General features: G+C 39.6%; 1 protein-coding gene across 1 annotated transcript; it reads right to left on the bottom strand.

The window, feature by feature from the left end:
* Positions 1-11,459: 11,459 nt before the first annotated feature.
* Positions 11,460-13,433, bottom strand: LOC140842927 (uncharacterized). Its single transcript, XM_073211132.1, has 5 exons — positions 13,278-13,433; positions 13,197-13,201; positions 12,539-13,134; positions 12,089-12,421; positions 11,460-11,974 (listed from the first exon to the last, which is right to left on the bottom strand). Exons 1-5 carry the CDS (start codon positions 13,431-13,433, stop codon positions 11,460-11,462), a joined length of 1,605 nt encoding a protein of 534 aa, XP_073067233.1.
* Between the last annotated feature and the right edge of the window lie 10,016 nt (positions 13,434-23,449).

Genomic DNA, 23,449 nt, shown 5'->3' on the forward strand with positions numbered 1-23,449 from the left:
CAAAAATCTACGAATTTAAAACATCATCAAAAATATAAAATTTATACCTCAAATCGAAGACCTCATGTCAACGATCCCAAAACTGAAGTCGGTTCGTCGATTAGATTAACTGATAAATCGCACGATCGAAAAGAAAAAATCAAAACTCTTAATATTCCCTCGTTCTCTCGACTCACTGCAAGAGTCGAATGAATCAATTCAATTTATTCATATTTATCTTTTTAGTTTTTTTAATAATATTATATTATTTACGAAATTGCCATCATTGCCATCACATAATTACGAAAATGCCATCAAATAATTACGAAAATGCCATCACATAATTACGAAAATACCATTGACATTTTAGCATCGGTATATCATTTTGGACCAGTCAAACGATCCAATTTTTCAAAACTCAAAATTCTATATCTTTGAGTTTTCTTCGTTATATCCAAATCTCAAATCATTTAGACTAATATGAAAAAGATATGTCACTATTTACCATTTTACCCTTAAAATTTATTCATTATTTTTCAACTTATTTACCAAAATGCCATCAAAGCTATTTTACAAGTGTTTAGTCTCGGGGTCTCACATTTTTGTAGTGAACCGCGCTATGAATGACAGTTGTAAGTTTATCCAATCTCAATCCAAATCACGTTCTAATAACTTCACTACTCTATTCTTTAATTCTAAAGCCATCAATCTTTGTTCCTGAAGTAACAATCAATATCTCATCCAATAACCGGACATCATAAATCTTCAATGGCTTATAAAAAAACATGGTCTGAATCTCTTTCAGCCGATACAAGATCATTTTCCACGAACTTAGGAATCTCTTTATTCGTGTTTAATAGTAATTCTTGAACTTCCTTATCAAACCCATTAAAGTAAACATTGATCAACATCGAACTCAAGGCAGATTCTTGAGGCAGACCCCTGCCTAAACAAACCCCACCCAATTCAATGTTGACTATCTTACTTTCAAACAACCTTTTTACCAAATCTAGAAATGCATTATCTTCAATTTTCTCACCCAGTATCAAAAACAACTTATCAATATGGCAAGAACTAAATAATTCACGATCAAATTTAACAATAAATCACCAACTTGGGTTCACCACCGAATTCTTTAAATACCAAATCGATGTGTGGCGGCCCAAGTTTGCTCGCTTGTCATAGCAAAAGGTAGCAAACCTAAAAACTTATGCATAAACCATAAAACTTGTTTGAACTCTCTCCAAAGTAACTCTTTTATTACACATATATCTAAATAGAACATATTTTTAAATGTTAGTTTTCTAAATATATATATATATATATATAAAACATTCAAAACAACACTCTATTTTCCCACTTTTTTCTATTATATTTTTATGGAAAAGAATTTCGACTATGAAAATATAAGCTATAAACTTTACACACATTATTGTAGTTCTTCGCAGTGAAATTTGATGGATCTGACTGCTCTAATGGCAGAGTATTTTTGGGAACTTAAAAGCATGAAATATCACTATATCGATAACTATATCTTTTTCATTATTTATAATATTATATTATTATTTTATATAATATAACAATTTTCATTCACACCATAAATTCAACATGTGTTTTTCGATTCGATCACCGGTCCGGTTATGAAGGTGATCCGGTTATGAAAACATTGAAGTATACTTTTGTTTCTAACATCAGTCACAGAAAAATTATGTTTCAACGTTTACGGTTGTTCCGATTAAAAAATCACGCAGTTTCCACACAGTTACGAAAATTGGGCTTCCTAGATGACTACATGATAATGTTGCACGTCCCGATGATGCATTAGAATGATTACCCTACAGCGAAACAAGGAAAAAATGAAGCGTATAGCGTACTCTCTGAAATATTGATACCAGTAACTCTTTCTGCATAGACATATCCGTGTATATTTTCTCTAGATCTTTTAACCGTTTTTTTCTAGCCTCTAGCTCTCGATATGAAGAATCTGTCTTCCTGCATGTTGACCGTGTTTCTATACACGATTAAACTAAACTCCTCAACCACAAATTCTAGTCTAACTTCCTCGATGTAGAAGAGAAACAAAAGTAATATGAAGGCCTAAAGCCAAGGAGAGACTGAAAAGAAGTTTGGAAATCAAGCAAAGCAAAACTCATCAAAGGAAAATGATTTGTCCCCGGCGGACAGATAACCAACCATTTGATTCGATAAAGTTATGTTCTACAAGAAACAGAAAAGTCATTTGGAATAAAACTAAATGCCCAAAATCAAACTAGAAAGATACAGCATAGAAAGAGGATTAAATTTTAGGAAAATGCAGCAACGATTGCCAACAAGCAAGACCCTTTAGTGAATATGATAGATAGTAGTTCATGATACAAGAAACGTCAGTTGGGTTTAAATGCTCTAGCACTTGTGCATCAATTCGATTTCTTGAACCAAAGTTTGTCAAGTGGCAAGGATAAATGATGGAGAAAAGTATCATCCCCTAATTCCCATAAAATTTATAAAAAGATACATCACTCACAATGACGGGATAGTATTGATCTCTGGGAAGAAATAGAAGCCCAGTAGAAAGTCCAGACAAGACAAAAAGGACACACGGCCATAAATATTTATCATGCAAGCATAAATTGAATTATAATTAACTCACATAGCATGCGATTGATATTCCCAATTGGTATATATTTGTGACCAACAAATCAAAAAAGTTTTTGAAGAGAAAACTCAAACAATAGCAGGGAATACCAAAGAAGTAGAAATTGAAAACTAAATTCAATAAGAAATTAAGATATTATGACAAGGCGCCAAATATCACCATATTCAATCAACAAGTGAGGTATTGATAACTTAAAGGGGGTAAAGTATGGGTGGTGAAGAGACAAATGAAAGAGCTGTGAGGACAGGCAGATTAAAGCAAATTATTTCTGATTGTCAAGGAAAATTTGTAGTTCACTTCGTTTTTGCAATATAGCTTATGGATTGACGGTAATGTTATCATTCGGTACTCGGTAGGGATCTTAATTGTGGGGAGGCAAGTAGAAACCGGTTATCAACCTAGCAATCCAAATTCGTAGGAGGCAATTGACTAAAAAAAATAGCTTTCAGTACCTCAAAATAACTTTAGGCAAGTCTTTAAAAGCTGATGGGTTCCCTTGTTCTGAAACTTTTTTGCGTACTTCTCTTGCCTCCTCCCTAGAAAGAGAATCAACAGCCAGCCAACATACTTCATGAAACACAAAAATATCTACTAAGCTCAAAATGCTATACTACTGAGCAATATTTTCCCTGCACCATTTTATGCATTAATACTTTGTGTGACCAGTACATTACCACCAAATCACTGTGTTGGATGAAAACAAATCTGTCATTTGCAGACACACAAGTGTAAACATGGAATTTAAGTGATTCAAACAGAAGTTCCAGAGAAGACAGTCTCATTGCCCTTTGGTCATTGAACTTTTGAAATTGGCCTTCGGACAGTTTTATCTTAATTGCCTAGATTACATATTAGACGTTATTTCTAAAGCAGAAGGGAATAAAATGAATTTTAAGAAATAAATTAATTGAGCTATCAGAAGCGACCATATCTAATAATGAGAAAGGAATAAACTTTGGTGGTGTCCTAACTGTTATAACATGAAATTGACTACTCTAAAAAATGGGTATGAAAACTATCAAGAATCAGCAGAAAAAGGGCTTGATCACTCATCTGTTGTCGGCATAATAAACATGTTTGGATGATGACTAGTTGTCAAGAGAATGCAAGCATACCATTAAGTCTTTCAATTTTCTGCATCCCAAAAGTTAAATTTAAGAATAAAGAACCTACATGACAGCTATCTCGAGAATCCGAGACCCAAAAAACCAGAAACCCCAAAATAAAACCTTTTTTTCAGTTTGAAGCTTCTGCAAAATATATCCAATGTCTTGGGTCTTCATCAACATCAGCTCTTCGTTAGTGTACTTATTAGCCTAGCTCCTTTACAAAATCCACATTCAACAGCTAATATTCAAATTAGACTCAAATAAATATCCTCAAAACAGAACAGATAACCTCATAAAAATAAAATTTTCCAGCTTACTCAGGTTTATGGACTCCGCCAACAGTTTTTGTTTTAATCATCTTGAAGTAAAACTCATCTGGGTTCCTCAATGCTACTTTTTCCTTAAGTTTCTGTTATAAACACGAAGAAGCAACTTACCATAAAATAAGAACTCGCCAAATTTCTTTCATAAAATGCTACCAAAACCAACAAGACGCAGGGTAGTAGAAATTACCAGCAAAGTTTGCTCCTTCTGGTGATAGGCTCGTGCACGAATGACATAATCTTTATGTTTTTCGAGCAGCCCAAATTTCCTTCTCAAATTCCTGGTACACACAACAAATCATCAATTGAGTGAACCGGAAATATACGTCAAAATATTTCAAAACGGGCAATAAAGAAATTAATGGCCCCAAAAAATAATCACACTTACGGCTGAGCGTGCTCCTTGTATGCTTTTCTTGGAATAGCATTCCTTAAAGGCGACATCTTTTTGCTAGCAAAAAAAATTCACAGAACTTTAAAATCAATTTACGCACTTCAGAAAGACAAAAACCACTACAGAAAACATAAAGGGCTAACAAAAATCTTGAGTTGAAATAATTTAACCGTGAAACAGCGAAGGTTATCGGTACAGAAAAAACAACAGATTTCTTTCGTATTTACACCACATTCAAAATAATTATTAAGCACAGAAGACTCGCATGTGGAAAGGGGTGAAGGCTTTGGGTTTAAAGGAGACACCAATGCAGAGAATCTTGATTTGATGAAAAGTATTTTATATTGTGGCAAAAAAATTATTTTAAATTAACTAAAATTCAATCATGCAAATTGGCTTCCGGATTGAGTGCAAAAACTTATGAGACGATATCACGAATCGTATTTTGTGAGATGGATCTCTTATTTTTATCTTCCATGAAAAATATTACTTTTTATGCTAAGAGTATTATTTTTTATTATTAATATCGGTAGGGTTGACCCGTCTCACAGATAAAGATTCGTGAGACCGTCTCACAAGAGGCCTACTCCTGATTGAGTATACAAATACACACACAACACACAAAATTATGATATCACAGAAATAAAAAACAAAATCATGATATTATATTAAAAAATTTAGAAAAATTTTTTATATGATTTTCTTATAATTAACTAGAATAATTACTTAAATATGATAGTATTTTATTATTTCAAATTTATGAAATTGTTAGAGATGATATGTAGTGCCCAAATTCAGTACACGTATAACCCATGCATTTATTTAATTATTGAAGCATGTATTTAATTTTAAAGCGAGTCCTAGTAGTGCATGATTTATGAAAATGAATTATTTTTAATTATTCATGTTTATGTGATGCACGTTAAAATATTTTTTTCGAGTTTAATATTTCAGGCGATTATTCGAGGCGGGATCGAGGAAAAGACCGGTGACGATTTTGACAATTTAGAATGTGGTATTTTATTTTTAAGATTTAGGATGGGGCATTTTAAATAAATTATAGAGTTTTAGAATTTTAAAGTCTTATTTATGTATTGAGTGATTTAAGAGTTTAAAACTTTTAAAATTGGTGTGTAATTATTTTAATTGTAGAGTTTGATTAAATTAGTGTGGGTTACCCTTTATTTAGTATTTTTAATGAATTAATTTAGCACTAATTTCTCCTAATTAAAAAAACACACACACACGTTTTCTACCTCACACACACTTACACACTTTTACACACACCTGTACACGACTAAACATACACACTCACTTCACGTTTCAGATTTTTATTATTTTGAAAGAGAGAAAAACTAGGGTTCTCCTTCCCAGCAGCAGCCGCTCCATCCCCTTCACCATTCCATCAATTTTCGATAGTTTTTATCGCAAGATTTTAGCGCCACGTTCATCCCGGATCGAGCCTCGCACCGTCTCCGCTTCGGTATCGTCGTATCGGTATTTTTAAATATCAAAAGGCACGTATATTCTGTTCTTGATGCATCGATCATGTCATATTATGCGTGGGTTGTTATTTACGCGTAAAACCATGTGTATGTTGTGTAGAAGTTTGAGCAATCATGTTTAAATCGCTTTTGAAACCCTTTTTAGATCTGAAAATCACGTTTTTACTGTTCTGGTTGAAACTGAGAATTTTCAGTCGAGATTTTGAGAAAACTTTCAACTAGAAAATTGTTGAACTTTTCGATGCCTTCGATTTGATATAAAATTCGAGATTTTTGTATGAAAATTGAGTAAGTTATGACGTTTTTCGTGGGGCTGCTCAAACTGCGACTTTTACGAGAATTTGTGTTCTTGAAGTTTATTTGTTGCAGGATTCATTGGGGATCGACGGGTGATCGTTGCTGCATCTAGGTATGTTTAGCATGAGGTTAAGTTGTATATTGATGGGTCGTTTCATGTCGTTAGACTATTGGGAGAACGAGTAGCCGTGTAAACTATTTTCTGTCAAAAGTGTTGTTTATAGATTATTGAATTACTTCGGGATATGTGGTTGTTTTGGGGGCAATCGTATAGGCTCGAGTCATTGTTGTGGTATCCTAAGATGGTCTCGTGGTGTCGATTCATGGTCCGTACAATCGAGTCTAGACTGTTAAGCAAAAACCTGAACAGAATTTCCGAAGGTTGACTTGTCCCGTAGGTACACGGACCTACGCACGGACCCTAACATAGTGTCTGTGCCTTTGTTTCCTCCGTAGTGTCAAGAAACCGAGAGTACACGGACCCTTACCCGGACCTTGACACGGGGTCCGTGCCTTTGTTCTTCCAGAGTGCCTTTTTCCAGAGTCTACACGGACCCCTACACGGACCTAAGCACGGGGTCCGTGTCTCCCCTTTTCTGCACATACATTTTACAGTACCTACACGGACCCGGAGCCGGACCTGGGCACGGGGTCTGTGTCTTGCATATTTTGGGGAAAATATTTTAGCATGCTTTGAGGTTTGATGTCATGGTTTAGTGCAAGGATTATCAAGGTCGTGTCATGGGGAATTTTAGAATGTCCTAAGTAATGATTGAACTCGAGAGTAAGTATGATTTCTACGTTAAGTTATGCGAGTTAAGTATGCAAATTCATGTTAGTATGTGCAGCAACGGCCCCAGTCGAAGTCCAACGAATCCCTCAACGCCAAGTAAGTATGTTGACGTGCAAAAAGAAAATATTTTAAGTTTTTGAGGTATGCTAAATGTCTTGTGACCAAATTATGTTAAGGATTGGAAAGCGTTAAATTATGAACGGGGACCAATCCGCCCGTTAAATTATGGACGAGTTAGATCGAGGTTGGAAAGCGTTAAATTATGAACGGGGACCAACCAGCCCGTTAAATTATGAACGGGGATCTCATGTATGTGGCAGTAGATACGTCCCTGTCAGTCCAGTACTGTGGTGTGTCTGATCAGGCGTTCATTATGTATGGGTCACTTGCTTTGAAACATGCCTCTATGCAAAATGATGAAGTTATGTATGTTCAAGTATGCAGTATGTTTATGAAAGTTTATGTTGATGGCACGTCTAGTTATGTACGTACGTATGTTCAAGTTTATTATGCAAGTTCAAGTTTCAAGCTACGTATGTCCTATTTTAAACTTGCATGCGATTTTATTACGTAGTACTCGTTGTTCCAGTTTATACGTGTTGAGTCTTTAGACTCACTAGGCTTGATCGATGCAGGTGATTATGTTGATGAGGAGACAAGAGGTGGCGACCAAGGGGCATGCTTGGACTGAGAGGGAGGCTAAACCCGAGGACCGCCATGTTTATGTTTTTTTTTATACAAATGTTAATTTACTCTGATTTCATGTTTTGAGGGAAACACTTTGAGCAAACCTTTGTGAGCAAATTTTATTGTAGTTATTTTGAACAACCATGTCTTATGGGGGAATTGGTTGAGATATTTTATTGCAAACTTTGAAGGTTATTTTATGTATAAGAAAATTTTAAATTTTTTCGCAAATTTTGAGTATGAAAAGTACGGTACGTTACAGTTGGTATCAGAGCCGTGTTCTTGTAAAGGTTTACGCCTACCGCCAGTCGCAAGAAGCTCACTGTTGCGCGTTTTCTTAACTGCTCGCAAGCGCACGATGTCAAGTTATAGTAAAATGTACGTTTGAGTACAAGTATCGATCCCACGAGGAGTGTGTATAAAAATGTATATCAATTCTTGTAATTAAAATAGCCAAGACTTTATCTAGAAAAATCAATAATCAGTTTTGTTTGTTTAAACGAATTAATTGAAGGCAAGGAATAAATTAAGTCACCGAATCGAGAGATAATAATGAGAGAAAGTATCTAGAGAAATGATTTCACAAAGTTTCCACGATAATTATTCACAGTTTAATTTATTTTTCTGAATTCCAATCGATTAATGGCCAAGAACACTTAGATTGTTTTATTCCCCCTTTCCCAAGTGACGAATAAAGTGTATCTATCAACCTTGATTCAATTATTCCTAATTAGAATCTACGGTTCATAGATAAGTGCATGCAATGTTCTTACTAAGCCTCGCTAAAGTTATACGCCTTCCGAACGCTATAAACATTCAACGATGTGTCTCTAATGATCTATAATCCTAGTCCCTCTCCCGAGTTATAAGATTAATCAAACAACAAACAATTTATGGCCAGTAAATTGCAGTGCAGTAAACGCAGAGAACACAATTAAACGAAAACAGAATTCAATCAATAAATAACGGTGTCAAATCATCGTTTCAACAGAGTTACATCATTCTCCAGAATGAGAATTTAGTTCATCACGAAATCCAAGAGAAAACAAGACATGTTTATGATTCTAGACATGTTTACGCAATAAAATAAAGAAACAAAGGAAAAGATAACAAATCGAAGTGTCGTCTCTGTCCCCAGATCCGTCGTTCTTCGTATTTGCGATGATTCTTCGCACTCTGAATCTCTATTCCGTGTATGTGCTCTGGTTCGCGTGTCTTTCTCTAATGACGGCTCTCCACGGCGGCTAGATAGATCAATGACCTAAGAATCGCGCAATTTATACTTCTCCAAGTCCGTCGTGCGCGCGGTGGCACGTAAAGTGGCGCTGCTGCGCGCTTCGTGCTGGTTCCGTATCGCGTGCTTGCGCGCGCGTCAGCGCGAGATGTCGCGCGGGTGCGCGCTTGTCTCAGGTTCTTGCGTGTCTCGTGCGCGCGCGGCAGCGCGAGACTTGGCGCGGGCGCGCGTTGGTCTCGGCTTGATGCTTGGCGTGCATGTGCGCGCGCGGCAGCGCGGGATTTCGCGCGATGGCGCGGCAGTCTCGGGTGTGCAACATGGTACCTACGCGCGCGGGTGCGCGGGAACTGGCGCGAAGGCGCGCTGCTCTCGGGTTCATGCGGTGGACGTGCTGTGCGCGCGGCTGCGCGGAAAGTGGCGCTATCGCGCGTCCTTTGCTGTCCAAGAGGTTTGCGCTCCTGTGTCTTCTTAGTCTATTTGGTCTCGTGTCCACTATTTTCTCAATTCCTTAAATGACAACAAAAACAACCAAAAAACGCATAATTCTGTTCGAAACAAGCATAATTCAAAATGGATTCTAATATAAATTAAGTGCAAATCTTGCACTTATCAAACCCCCCAAACTTGAACTTTTGCTAGTCCCGAGCAAAATAGAATAAAAGCTAACAACTAGGGAAAATATTAACGCCACTACTAAAGTCATGGATATGCGAAAAGTGATATTGACCTCCGACTCATCTAATTTCATGTAATTCATGATTTCCCAAGAGTCACGTGTGTGTGTGATATGTCAATGTTCGTTTACCCCATCGAATGCTCAAATAGAGTTGTAATGCCCATTCGCCTTACAGAATCAAGAAAACCTCAGTTCAGTTCAACTTACACAACATCAACATTTGCATTCACAGATCACATAGGACTTTTTCGGTGATTATTTGGCTCGAAAGATGATCAACACAAGTATGCCAAAGATGAAATCACAAAATGAGATGCTTGCAAGCAAGTGATTAGAGTCTATACTCGTTGACAATGTTTTTCAGGTATCCATAAGCTTGATTTGAACAACTTTTCTCCACTAGTATATTGGATAAATGTGACAAGGTTAATAGGTCTTGTAGGCTTGTAACGTTAGGCCACGGCTCACGGCTACAATAAAAGGTATGGAATTCAAAATTTGAGAGAAATAATTGAACTTCATCAACTTCACTCATTTTCATTTTCTTTTCAACCACCCTCCACTTTATTGTTTTCTTTTCATTCATATCCTTCATTTCCCATATTTTCTTTTTCACCACTTTTGATTCACATTTTTTTTTTCTTTTGAACCTCTTTCAACACATTTAACTTTTTCTTTTCTTTTCAAGGAGTATTTGAATCATTACAACACCCATGAACTTATTTCTCTCAAAATTAGGTAGGACAGTAAGTGTATAAGCTTCATTAGGTAGTCGTTGTGGGAAGTAGAATAAATACAAGGGGGCTAATTGTGTGTCATTGACACATACCACTTGATTTTTTAGTTGGCTCAAAATGGGACACTAGGGATATATCATGTTCATTTGGTAGGCTCGAAGGCTCAAAATGGTTCCAAAGATCGCCTAAATCATTCCTATGTCACATGTTATCCGTATTTCGCCTCGAAAAGTGTTCAAACAAGTTCTAGACTTCCGTCAATCCATTAGTCAACTCATACAAACCAATCACATGCAATTTTCAGCAAAAATGATATATGAAATAGGTGCACGAAGAAAATTTAAGCATCTCGAAAACTTCGAGTCTCAAAGGGCTACAATTGACAGTAACAAAGAAAACAGGCCCAAAGATATTGTGAAAAACCGCCTAGATCATTTCTATGTTTGTAAAAGTGTCAATCAATGTCATGCAAGAATTACCAAAAATCAGATATCCGTCGTCTGTTTAGCATCACAGGCATACAACTTGTCTCTAAGCAACAATAGTATCAATAAACATGACAGTGCAAAATATTTGTGACGCTTAGGTTCTCATGAACACATATAAATTTCAGGATCGCAATTAAGTTTTCATCATCGGTCACACATTTTACTTACATGACTTTTCCTAACAAATATAGAATGCAATAATAAAAATAATAATAAAAAAAAATCAAACTAACTACTGTGCAAAATAAAAAAAAATTCAGAAAAATTCTAACAAGCAATTTGTTACCCCCCAAACTTAAAGTATGCATTGTCCTCAATGTATAGAAATAAAGAATATGACAACACATACCTCGCTCCCGAATGTCAGAACTCGGGGTTCGAGTTGTTGTCCGCAGCATCTGAGTCATCCATTTCCATGGGCTGCGGCGGTGATAGATCTGGTGGTGGGTAAAATTAACAACTAAGGACGTAAAATAAAATAAAATAATAAAAACAAAATGAATGCTAAAGAAAATAAATTATGGGTTGCCTCCCACACAGCGCTTGGTTTAACGTCATCAGCCCGACTATACCAATCTTGTTCATGGTGGATCATATGATATCTTGGATGCCTTTATTTCCACCATTTGACCTTCAACTTCCATGGTCATCTTTCCTCGTTTCACGTCAATAATAGCTCCAACAGCAGCCAATAATGGTCGTCCTAGAATGACATGAACGTTCTGACTGTTCTCAATATCAAGTACCACGAAATCAGCTAAAAGCCTTATTTTATCAATCTTAAGTTCAACATCTTCCACAACACCTAGTGGTGTCCTGATCGATTTATCCGCCATTTGCAAACTTAGTCCTGTGGGTTTGATCACACTCAGTCCAAGTTTCTCGTAGAGAAAACTTGGCATTACATTCACGCTCGCTCCCGAATCACATATAGCTTTTTCCACTAATTGCCCCCTTATTTCACATGGTATAACAAATTCTCCGGGGTCTTGCAGCTTCTGAGGAAGACTTCCTTGCATGCCCTTATTCTCTCCTCCAGTGATTGCCACCTCTTCCTTCTCTTTAGACTGAATGTTAGAGTGTAGGTTCTTGAGATCTTCAAGACCTTTTTTTTTTTGAAACTCAGCCTGTAATTGTAAATATCTCTGGGGGTAGGGAAGTAAAGAAATATCAATGCATTGATTTAACTCATACCTCTCAGATTTCTTACCTCGGGTTCTTTTGCTTGGAGTTGGCTTTTCATTCGGAACTTGTGTGAGTTCAACCTCCTTCTCTTCGCTGCCTAACATACCAATCTCCTCATGCTGCATAAAAATGGCATTCACCTCTCTCAGATTTGGATCTGCAGTCTTTTGTACTACGCCTGACGGTTGAGACGTAAGTGCATTCGTTATCTGCCCCACTTGTGACTCCAGGATTTTCAATGTCGCACCAATGCTCGCCATGTGTGTCTCAAGGTTGTCCAGTCTAGACTCAGTTCTAGACATCCTTTTACAAGATTCAACCACAAACGTTCCAACTAAATCTTCAAATGATGGCTTCCCTTCCCCATTTGATGTGTTGAACCCCGGTGGAGGATTCAACACATTCTTATTGTTTGCATAAGAAAAGTTTTCATGGTTTCGCAAACCAGGGTGATAAGTGTTAGGGGGAGGGTTACCTCGATATCCGCCAAAGCCTCCAAAGTTCTTGTTGTTGATGTATTGCACTTCTTCAGGAATAGGCGACTCTTCGGCAGTAACCAGTGCTACATCAGACGTAGACTGGCCTGCTTTGTTCATTGCTGCAATCTGTGTGGTCAATGCTGAAACCTGTGCAGTAAGTGATGTGATTGGATCCACGACATAAACTCCAGCAGTCCTCTTCACTCCAGATCTTTCAGATGGCCACTGGTAGCTGTTTATGGTCATCTGCTCAAGCAAGTCATAGGCTTGAGCAGGGGACTTGGCAAAGATCGTGCCACCTGCCGCTGCATCCACAGTTGTACGCGTTTGACCATTCAATCCATTATAGAAAAGCTCGATTTGCACCCAGTCTTCAAAACCATGGTTCGGGCATTTCCTCAACAGCTCCTTGTATCTCTCCCATGCCTTATACAGTTGCTCCAATTCAGTCTGCCGAAACGTGCTAATCTCTATCTTCAACTGTGCAGACTTTGCAGGGAGAAAGTATTTTGCCAGAAATTTTGTCGCCAACTCCTCCCATGTTGTGATACTTCCCAAGGGAAGCGATTGCAGCCATCCTCTTGCTTGATCCCTGAGAGAAAAAGGAAACAAGCGCAGTCGAATAATATCATCAGAAACACCATTCATTTTTACCGTATCTGTAATCTCCAAGAATGTTCTGAGATGTAGATGAGGATCTGAAGTAGTGGCTCCCCCAAACTGGTTCTATTGAACCATGTTTATCAATGCGGGCTTAAGCTCGAAATTGTTGGCGTTGATGTTTCCTCGAGCAATGCCAGAATAATGCGTGTTGATCACTGGTCGGAAGTGATCTCTGATTGGTATAGCCTCAGGCGGCATCTGTCGGTCGTTTTCTCTGTTATCAGCCATCGCTTTGATTTCTTCCCTTCTCGCTTTTCTTAATCTTCTCGCAGTTCGCTCGATCTCCGGATAAAAAATAAGCAAATCAGGGCTGTGCGATCTTAGCATGCACTGTCAAACAGAAAAAGTGAATAAATCAAAAATGAAATAAAATAAAATATCTAAATTAAAATCTAGACTAATTGATAACAATTCTGATATAAATTCAAATTTGACACTCCCCGGCAACGGCGCCAAAAACTTGTTGCGCGTTTTCTTAACTGCTCGCAAGCGCACGATGTCAAGTTATAGTAAAATGTACGTTTGAGTACAAGTATCGATCCCACGAGGAGTGTGTATAAAAATGTATATCAATTCTTGTAATTAAAATAGCCAAGACTTTATCTAGAAAAATCAATAATCAGTTTTGTTTGTTTAAACGAATTAATTGAAGGCAAGGAATAAATTAAGTCACCGAATCGAGAGATAATAATGAGAGAAAGTATCTAGAGAAATGATTTCACAAAGTTTCCACGATAATTATTCACAGTTTAATTTATTTTCCTGAATTCCAATCGATTAATGGCCAAGAACACTTAGATTGTTTTATTCCCCCTTTCCCAAGTGACGAATAAAGTGTATCTATCAACCTTGATTCAATTATTCCTAATTAGAATCTACGGTTCATAGATAAGTGCATGCAATGTTCTTACTAAGCCTCGCTAAAGTTATACGCCTTCCGAACGCTATAAACATTCAACGATGTGTCTCTAATGATCTATAATCCTAGTCCCTCTCCCGAGTTATAAGATTAATCAAACAACAAACAATTTATGGCCAGTAAATTGCAGTGCAGTAAACGCAGAGAACACAATTAAACGAAAACAGAATTCAATCAATAAATAACGGTGTCAAATCATCGTTTCAACAGAGTTACATCATTCTCCAGAATGAGAATTTAGTTCATCACGAAATCCAAGAGAAAACAAGACATGTTTATGATTCTAGACATGTTTACGCAATAAAATAAAGAAACAAAGGAAAAGATAACAAATCGAAGTGTCGTCTCTGTCCCCAGATCCGTCGTTCTTCGTATTTGCGATGATTCTTCGCACTCTGAATCTCTATTCCGTGTATGTGCTCTGGTTCGCGTGTCTTTCTCTAATGACGGCTCTCCACGGCGGCTAGATAGATCAATGACCTAAGAATCGCGCAATTTATACTTCTCCAAGTCCGTCGTGCACGCGGTGGCACGTAAAGTGGCGCTGTTGCGCGCTTCGTGCTGGTTCCGTATCGCGTGCTTGCGCGCGCGTCAGCGCGAGATGTCGCGCGGGTGCGCGCTTGTCTCGGGTTCTTGCGTGTCTCGTGCGCGCGCGGCAGCGCGAGACTTGGCGCGGGCGCGCGTTGGTCTCGGCTTGATGCTTGGCGTGCATGTGCGCGCGCGGCAGCGCGGGATTTCGCGCGATGGCGCGGCAGTCTCGGGTGTGCAACATGGTACCTACGCGCGCGGGTGCGCGGGAACTGGCGCGAAGGCGCGCTGCTCTCGGGTTCATGCGGTGGACGTGCTGTGCGCACGGCTGCGCGGAAAGTGGCGCTATCGCGCGTCCTTTGCCGTCCAAGAGGTTTGCGCTCCTGTGTCTTCTTAGTCTATTTGGTCTCGTGTCCACTATTTTCTCAATTCCTTAAATGACAACAAAAACAACCAAAAAACGCATAATTCTGTTCGAAACAAGCATAATTCAAAATGGATTCTAATATAAATTAAGTGCAAATCTTGCACTTATCACTCACAAAGTCACACCTCAAGTTTGTAAGTTTTAAAGTTTTGAATTATGTTATGTAGTAAGCATCAAATCATGTTTCAGCATGCTTACATGTAAAGTTCAAAGTACGTGCATCTTATGTTTTTGTATTACATTCATGCATGTTGGGTTTACGTGTTGGGTAATTTACTGGAACAGTATGCCTCCTAGACGTGTGATTAATCGGGAAGCCAGGGAGGAGGACAGAGAGCCTCGAGTTGAGGAGACGGCCAATCCTCCTCCACCACCACCACCACCACCACCACCTCCAGATATGCAGGCGCAGATGCTTGCGGGTATGATGCAGTTCTTCGCACAACTTGCGGGGAACCAGGCTACAACAGTAGGTGCAGGGGCGAGGCCCCAACCAGAGGCGGTGTATGAACGGTTTAGGAGGATGAGCCCAAAGGAGTTTGCGGGTACCACTGACCCGATGGTAGCTGAGGGATGGATAACGTACATCGAGGTAATTTTTGACTTTATGGAACTGACTGATGCAGATAGAGTCAGGTGCGCCACGTTCCTTCTGACAGGGAACACTAGAAGCCTAGACTATGGTGGGAGAGCGCATCAGTGGCAGTTAACTTACAGGTGTTGCCATGGAATGGTTCCAAGGAGGTCTTTTACTCCAAGTACTTCATTGAAGAAGTACGTTTCCGTCTGAACAGAGAGTTTATGACTTTGCGTGAAGGAGACAGCAGCGTGGCAGACTTCGTCAGAAAGTTTGAGATGGGGTGTTACTTTGTACCCCTGATTTCGAACGATGTCCAGGCAAAGCTGAGGCATTTTATGGATGTTTTGCGGTCGATCTTGTGCCGTGATGTGAAGGTAGCTGGCCCTAATACATATGCAATTGCCGTTTCTAGGGCTTTGGCGGCAGAGCAAGACCAGCGGGATATCGAGGCGGACAGGTTGGGCAAGAGGCCCTACCAGGCACCACCGCAGCTGCAGCATCAGCATCAGTGACCGCATCACAAGAGGCTGTTTTAAGGGACCACCAAGGAATAAACCATATCTGGGACCGCCAAAGGGCAAGGGTCCAATCCAGCAGCATGGGGCACCTCAGAAGCCCGTTATTTTCCCAGTGTGTCCTAAGCGCAACCGCCAGCACCCAGGACAATGCTTATATGGATCAGGCAAGTGCTTCAAGTGTGGAGCTAGTGACCACATGCTAAAGCAGTGCCCACAGTGGCATCAGCCGACTCAAGGCAGAGTATTCGCCATGCATGCGCAGGAGACGAATCCAGACATGACTTTACTGACCGGTAAACTTTTCTACCTAAGCTCAGTATTATTTTGCCTCGCATGTGGAATTTTTATTTGGGATTATTAGTGTGTAAGTGGTATTTTGTGTGACTTGGGATATTGAGTTCTATTATGCTTTAGGTTACTGTTTGTATGTTGGAGATATAAGCTTTGTGTTGTGCTAACGCATATCAGGAAACATTTTTATTAAGAGATTATCCACAACCGCACTGATCGACCTCAAATCCATTGACCTAGACATGAACTTTGCAGTGACAGTCCCATCAGGGGAAGAGCTGTTAGCTACCAGTGTGCTTAGATATATCGATTTAGAACTGCATGGCCACCTGGTATATGCAGATTTAATCCTATTGCCGATGCCAAAATTCAAAATCATATTGGGAATAGACTAGCTGACTAAGAACAGAGTTCTTATCGACTTTCAGAAGAGATCAGTGCTAGTCAGACCATTGGGCATGGAGCAGTTTCTTTTTGAGCCAGTCCGATGGAGGAGTTTCTCACGAGTGATCTCTTGCATGCAGGCACGGAGGCTCATTTCGAAGGGGTGTCAGGCCTTCTTGGCCAGCGTCATCTCAGCACCGGACATGCCCACTCCTTCTATATCAGGGGTGCAAGTAGTCAGAGATTCCCCAGACGTCTTTCCAGACGACGTCGCAGGCCTTCCACCAGATAGAGGTGGAGTTTGCGATAGATCTCGTGCCAGGCACAGTGCCAATCTCTAAGGCACCGTATAGATTAGCTCCAGCAGAAATGTTAGAACTCAAGCAGCAGATTCAGAAGCTCTTAGACAAAGAGTTTATCCGCCCGAGTTTCTCACCGTGGGGTGCACCAGTGCTTTTTGTGAAAAAAAAAGACGGAAGCATGAGACTGTGCATCGATTATCGTGAGCTGAACAAGGTAACGATCAAGAATAAGTACCCGTTGCCTAGAATCGAAAACTTGTTTGATCAGTTGCAGGGAGCTACCGTGTTCTCTAAGATAGATCTTCGATCAGGGTATCATCAGCTGAAAGTGAAGGATGCAGATGTCCACAAGACAGCTTTCAGGACCCGATATGGGCATTACGAGTTCTTGGTGATGCCATTTGGATTGACAAATGCTCCAGCAATTTTCATGGATCTCATGAACCGAGTATTTCAGCCGTTTCTCGATCAATTCGTCATAGTATTCATTGACGACATCCTTATATACTCGAAGAGCCATGAGGAGCACAACCAGCACTTGAGGACAATTTTACAGATTTTGTAGAGTCGCAAGTTATTTGCGAAGTTCAGTAAGTGCGAGTTTTGGTTGCAGAAGGTAGCGTTTTTGGGGCATATAGTATCTAGGAGGACAATTTTACAGATTTTGCAGAGTCGCAAGTTATTTGCGATGTTCAGTAAGTGCGAGTTTTGGTTGCAGAAGGTAGCGTTTTTGGGGCATATAGTATCTAGCAGTGGCATCGAAGTGGATCCAGCAAAGGTAGCAGCCGTTAAGGAATGGGTTGAACCGAAGAATGCATCAGAGATCCGCAGTTTTCTAAGTTTAGCCGGTTACTACCGTGAGTTGATTAAGGGATTTTCGTCCATAGCAGTGCCACTCACTTAACTGACCAAGAAAAATACTAAGTTTTTGTGGAGTGAAGAATGCCAGAAGAGCTTCGATACCTTGAAGCAAGCTCTTATTTCAGCGTCGGTGCTAGCCATGCCATCAGGGCAAGGAGACTTTGTGTTATATACCGATGCATCTAAGCTCGGGTTAGGCGCAGTATTGATGCAGCAGGGTCGGGTCATAGCTTATGCTTCCAGGCAGTTGAAGGTGCACGAGAAGAACTACCCGACGCATGACCTTGAGTTAGCCGCCGTTGTCTTCGCACTGAAAATTTGGAGACACTACCTATACGACGAGAAATGTCAGATTTTCACCGACCACAAGAGTCTCAAATATTTATTCAGGCAGAAGGAGCTGAATATGAGACAGAGACGGTGGTTAGAACTTGTGAAAGATTACGACTGTGAGATTAGCTACCATCCGGGAAAGGCTAATGTTGTTGCAGATGCTTTGAGCAGAAAGGTGGAAGTTGTAGCTCAGTTGTCAGTGCAGAGACCTCTTCAATCTGAGATTCAGAAGTTTGGTCTAGAGATTTATCGTGAGGGCAGAGCTCCTAGGCTGTCTAATCTGACAGTCAAATCTGATTTGCTAGACCGTATCCGGGCAGGTCAGTCTTCAGATGAGCAGCTACAGAAATGGAGACTGAAAGATGAGGTCAAGGGCAGTGTTCTTTATACAGTGTCAGATGGGATTGTGAGATACAGAGGTAGAATGTGGGATGCCTAGGGGTGAATCGATCAGACATGATATTTTGACTAGAGGCACACGCATCTCCGTATTCTATCCATCCAGGAGGTACCAAGATGTATAAGGATCTCCAGATTTTGTATTGGTGGCCAGGGATGAATAGAGACATCCGCCAATTTGTGTCAGAATGCCTCATTTGCCAGCAAGTAAAAGCTGAACATCAGAGGCCAGAAGGATTGGTTAAGCCACTCCCCATTCCCGAGTGGAAGTGGGAGAACATTACTATGGATTTTGTGGTTGGGTTGCCGAGGTCAGTCCGAGGATCGAATTCTATTTGGGTTATAGTTGACCGACTCACTAAATCAGCTCATTTTCTACCAGTGAAGATGACTTTCTCCATGACGCAGTATGCAGAGCTCTATATCAAGGAGATAGTCCGATTGCATGGGTTCCCAGTTTCGATTGTGTCCGACAGGGACCCGAGGTTTACGTCGTCCTTCTGGAAGAGCTTACATGCAGCCATGGGGACAAAGTTACTGTTCAGTACAGCTTTTCACCCGCAGACGGATGGCCAGTCTGAGCGGGTGATTCAGATTTTAGAGGATTTGCTGAGAGCCTGTATGATTGATTTTCAGGGGACTTGGGAGTCTAAGATGTCACTAGTGGAGTTTACCTACAACAACAGCTTCCAATCATCTATAGGTATGGCTCCCTATGAGGCGTTGTATGGACGGAAGTGCAGATCACCAGTCCATTGGGATGAAGTTGGTGAAACGGCAGAACTTAGCCCAGAGATAGTTCAACAGACTGCAGATGTGGTGGTCAAAATTCGAGACAGAATGAAGACCGCCCAGAGTCACCAAAAGAGCTATGCCGATAAGAGAATGAGAGATCTCGAGTTTGCTGTAGGCGATCACATATTCGTCAAGATTGCACCTATGAAGGGTGTAATGAGATTTGGGAAGAGAGGCAAGCTGAGTCCGAGATTTATTGTACCATTCTAGATTCTCGACAGAGTTGGGACACTAGCCTATCGTGTTGCCCTTCCGTCGAACCTGGCCGGGGTACACAATGTGTTCCACGTCTCGATGCTAAGGAAGTATCTAACTAATCCTTCGCATGTTCTGAGTTATGAGCCGTTGCAACTTGCTCCAGATCTGTCCTATGAGGAAAGACCCGTCCAAATTCTAGACAGACAGGAGCGTAGACTTCGGAACAAGGTGACTAAGATAGTCAAAGTCCGGTGGCTAAACCAATCAGTGGAAGAAGCCACTTGAGAGTCGGAAGCAGATATGAGACTTCGTTACCCGGAGTTATTCGGTAAGATTTAATTTCGAGGACGAAATTTTTATAAGTGGGGGAGGAACTGTAGTGCCCAAATTCAGTACACGTATAACCCATGCATTTATTTAATTATTGAGGCATGTATTTAATTTTAAAGCGAGTCCTAGTAGTGCATGATTTATGAAAATGCATTATTTTAAATTATTCATGTTTATGTGATGCACGTTAAAATATTTTTTTCGAGTTTCATATTTCAGGCGATTATTCGAGGCGGGATTGAGGAAAAGACTGGTGACGATTTTGACAATTTAGAATGTGGTATTTTATTTTTAAGATTTAGGATGGGACATTTTAAATAAATTATAGAGTTTTAGAATTTTAAAGCCTTATTTATGTATCGAGTTATTTAAGAGTTTAAAACTTTTAAAATTGGTGTGTAATTATTTTAATTGTAAAGTTTGATTAAATTAGTGTGGGTTATCCTTTAATTAGTATCTTTAATGAATTAATTTAGCATTAATTTTTCCTAATTAAAAAAAAAACACACACACACGTTTTCTACCTCACACACACTTACACACTTTTACACACACCTGTACACGACTAAACACACACACTCACTTCACGTTTCAGATTTTTATTATTTTGAAAGAGAGAAAAACTAGGGTTCTCCTTCCCAGCAGCAGCCGCTCCATCCCCTTCACCATTCCATCAATTTTCGAGAGTTTTTATCGCAAGATTTTAGCGCCACGTTCGTCCCGGATCGAGCCTTGCACTGTCTCCGCTTCGGTATCGTCGTATCGTTATTTTTAAATATCAAAAGGCACGTATATTCTGTTCTTGATGCATCGATCATGTCATATTATGTGTGCGTTGTTATTTATGCGTAAAACCATGTGTATGTTGTGTATAAGTTTGAGCAATCATGTTTAAATCGCTTTTTAAACCCTTTTTAGATCTGAAAATCACGTTTTTACTGTTCTGGTTGAAACTGCAAATTTTCAGTCGAGATTTTGAGAATACTTTCAACTAGAAAATTGTAGAACTTTTCGATGCCTTCGATTTGATATAAAATTCGAGATTTTTGTATGAAAATTGAGTGAGTTATGACATTTTTCGTGGGGCTGCTCAAACTGCAACTTTTACGAGAATTTGTGTTCTTGAAGTTTATTTGTTGCAGGCTTCGTTGGGGATCGATGGGTGATCGTTGCTGCATCTAGGTATGTTTAGCATGAGGTTAAGTTGAATATTGATGGGTCATTTCATGTCGTTAGACTCTTGGGAGAACGAGTAGCCGTGTAAACTATTTTCTGTCAAAAGTGTTGTTTATAGATTATTGAATTACTTCGGGATAGGTGGTTGTTTTGGGGACAATCGTATAGGCTCGAGTCATTGTTGTGGTATCCTAACATGGTCTCGTGGTGTCGATTCATGGTCCGTACAATCGAGTCTAGACTGTTAAGCAAAAACCTGTACAGAATTTCCGTAGGTTGACTTGTCCCGCAGGTACACGACCCACGCACGGACCCTAACATGGTGTTCGTGCCTTTGTTTCCTCCGTAGTGTCAAGAAACCGAGAGTACACGGACCCTTACCCGGACCTCGACACGGGGTCCGTGCCTTTGTTCTTCCGGAGTGCCTTTTTCCAGAGTCTACACGGACCTAAGCACGGGGTCCGTGTCTCCCCTTTTCTGCACATACATTTTACAATACCTACATGGACCCGGAGCCGGACCTGGGCACGGGGTCCGTGTCTTGCATATTTTGGGAAAAATATTTTAGCATGCTTTGAGGTTTGATGTCATGGTTTAGTGCAAGGATTATCAAGGTCGTGTCATGGGGAATTTTAGAATGTCCTAAGTAATGGTTGAACTCTAGAGTAAGTATGATTTCTACGTTAAGTTATGCGAGTTAAGTATGCAAATTCATGTTAGTATGTGCAGCAACGGCCCCAATCGAAGTCCAACGAATCCTCAATGCCAAGTAAGTATGTTGACGTGCAAAAAGAAAATATTTTAAGTTTTTGAGGTATGCTAAATGTCTTGTGACCAAATTATGTTTAGGATTGGAAAGCGTTAAATTATGAACGGGGACCAATCCGCCCGTTAAATTATGAACGGGTTAGATCGAGGTTGGAAAGCGTTAAATTATGAACGGGGACCAACCAGCCCGTTAAATTATGAACGGGGATCTCATGTATGTGGCAGTGGATACGTCCCTGTCAGCCCAGTACTGTGGTGTGTCTGATCAGGCGTTCATTATGTATGGGTCACTTGCTTTGAAACATGCCTCTATGCAAAATGATGAAGTTATGTATGTTCAAGTATGCAGTATGTTTATGAAAGTTTATGTTGATGGCACGTCTAGTTATGTACGTACGTATGTTCAAGTTTATTATGCAAGTTCAAGTTTCAAGTTACGTATGTCCTATTTTAAAGTTGCATGCGATTTTATTACGTAGTACTCGTTGTTCCAGTTTATACGTGTTGAGTCTTTAGACTCACTAGGCTTGATCGATGCAGGTGAGTATGTTGATGAGGAGACAGGAGGTGGCGACCCAGGGGCAGGCTTGGACTGAATGGGAGGCTAAACCCGAGGACCGCCATGTTTAAGTTTTTTTTTATGCAAATGTTAATTTACTCTGATTTCATGTTTTGAGAGAAACACTTTGAGCAAACCTTTGTGAGCAAATTTTATTGTAGTTATTTTGAACAACCATGTCTTATGGGGGACTTGGTTGAGATATTTTATGGCAAACTTTGAAGGTTATTTTATGTTTAAGAAAATTTTAATTTTTTCCCCAAATTTTGAGTATGAAAAATATGGTACGTTACATGATATCATATTTTAAAAGATTAATTTGGTTTATAAACATAAATAAATATTTATTAGCATATGATAATTATAGACGAACCACAAATTTTATAAAAATAGGCTTTGACGATATTTTTTATTAAACAAAATAAAATATTTTATCATTTGTTTGAGGTGATTTTTGTTACATAAAAATTAGATAATGACATTAAATTTAATTACTTCAGGTCTTTTAATGTTTAATAATACTAATATCATTGTGCATGCAATTATTTGATTAGAGTTTCATTAATTTTTAGATTAAACTATGAAGATTGATATTGAAAATATTAATAATTCTTTTAGTATAGTTTGGAATTATTATTTAGAAAATGAAAAGGGTAAGGCGACGGTTTTAACGACGGTTTCGCGATCCGTCACTGGAGGCTGCGTCGCATTCTAGAAGCGACGGTATTTCAACTCCCGTCGCTTATAGCGACGGTTCTTTGGAAGAAGACCGTCGCTATTTTTGCGATGGTTTTAAGAAACCGTTGTTAATATTAAGCGACGGTTTATACAAAACCGTCGTTAATATTAGCGACGGGTTTTAAAAACCCGTCGCTA

This window comes from Primulina eburnea, chromosome 10 (assembly GCF_022965805.1).
Source record: "Primulina eburnea isolate SZY01 chromosome 10, ASM2296580v1, whole genome shotgun sequence".
NCBI classification, from domain to species: Eukaryota; Viridiplantae; Streptophyta; class Magnoliopsida; order Lamiales; family Gesneriaceae; genus Primulina; species Primulina eburnea.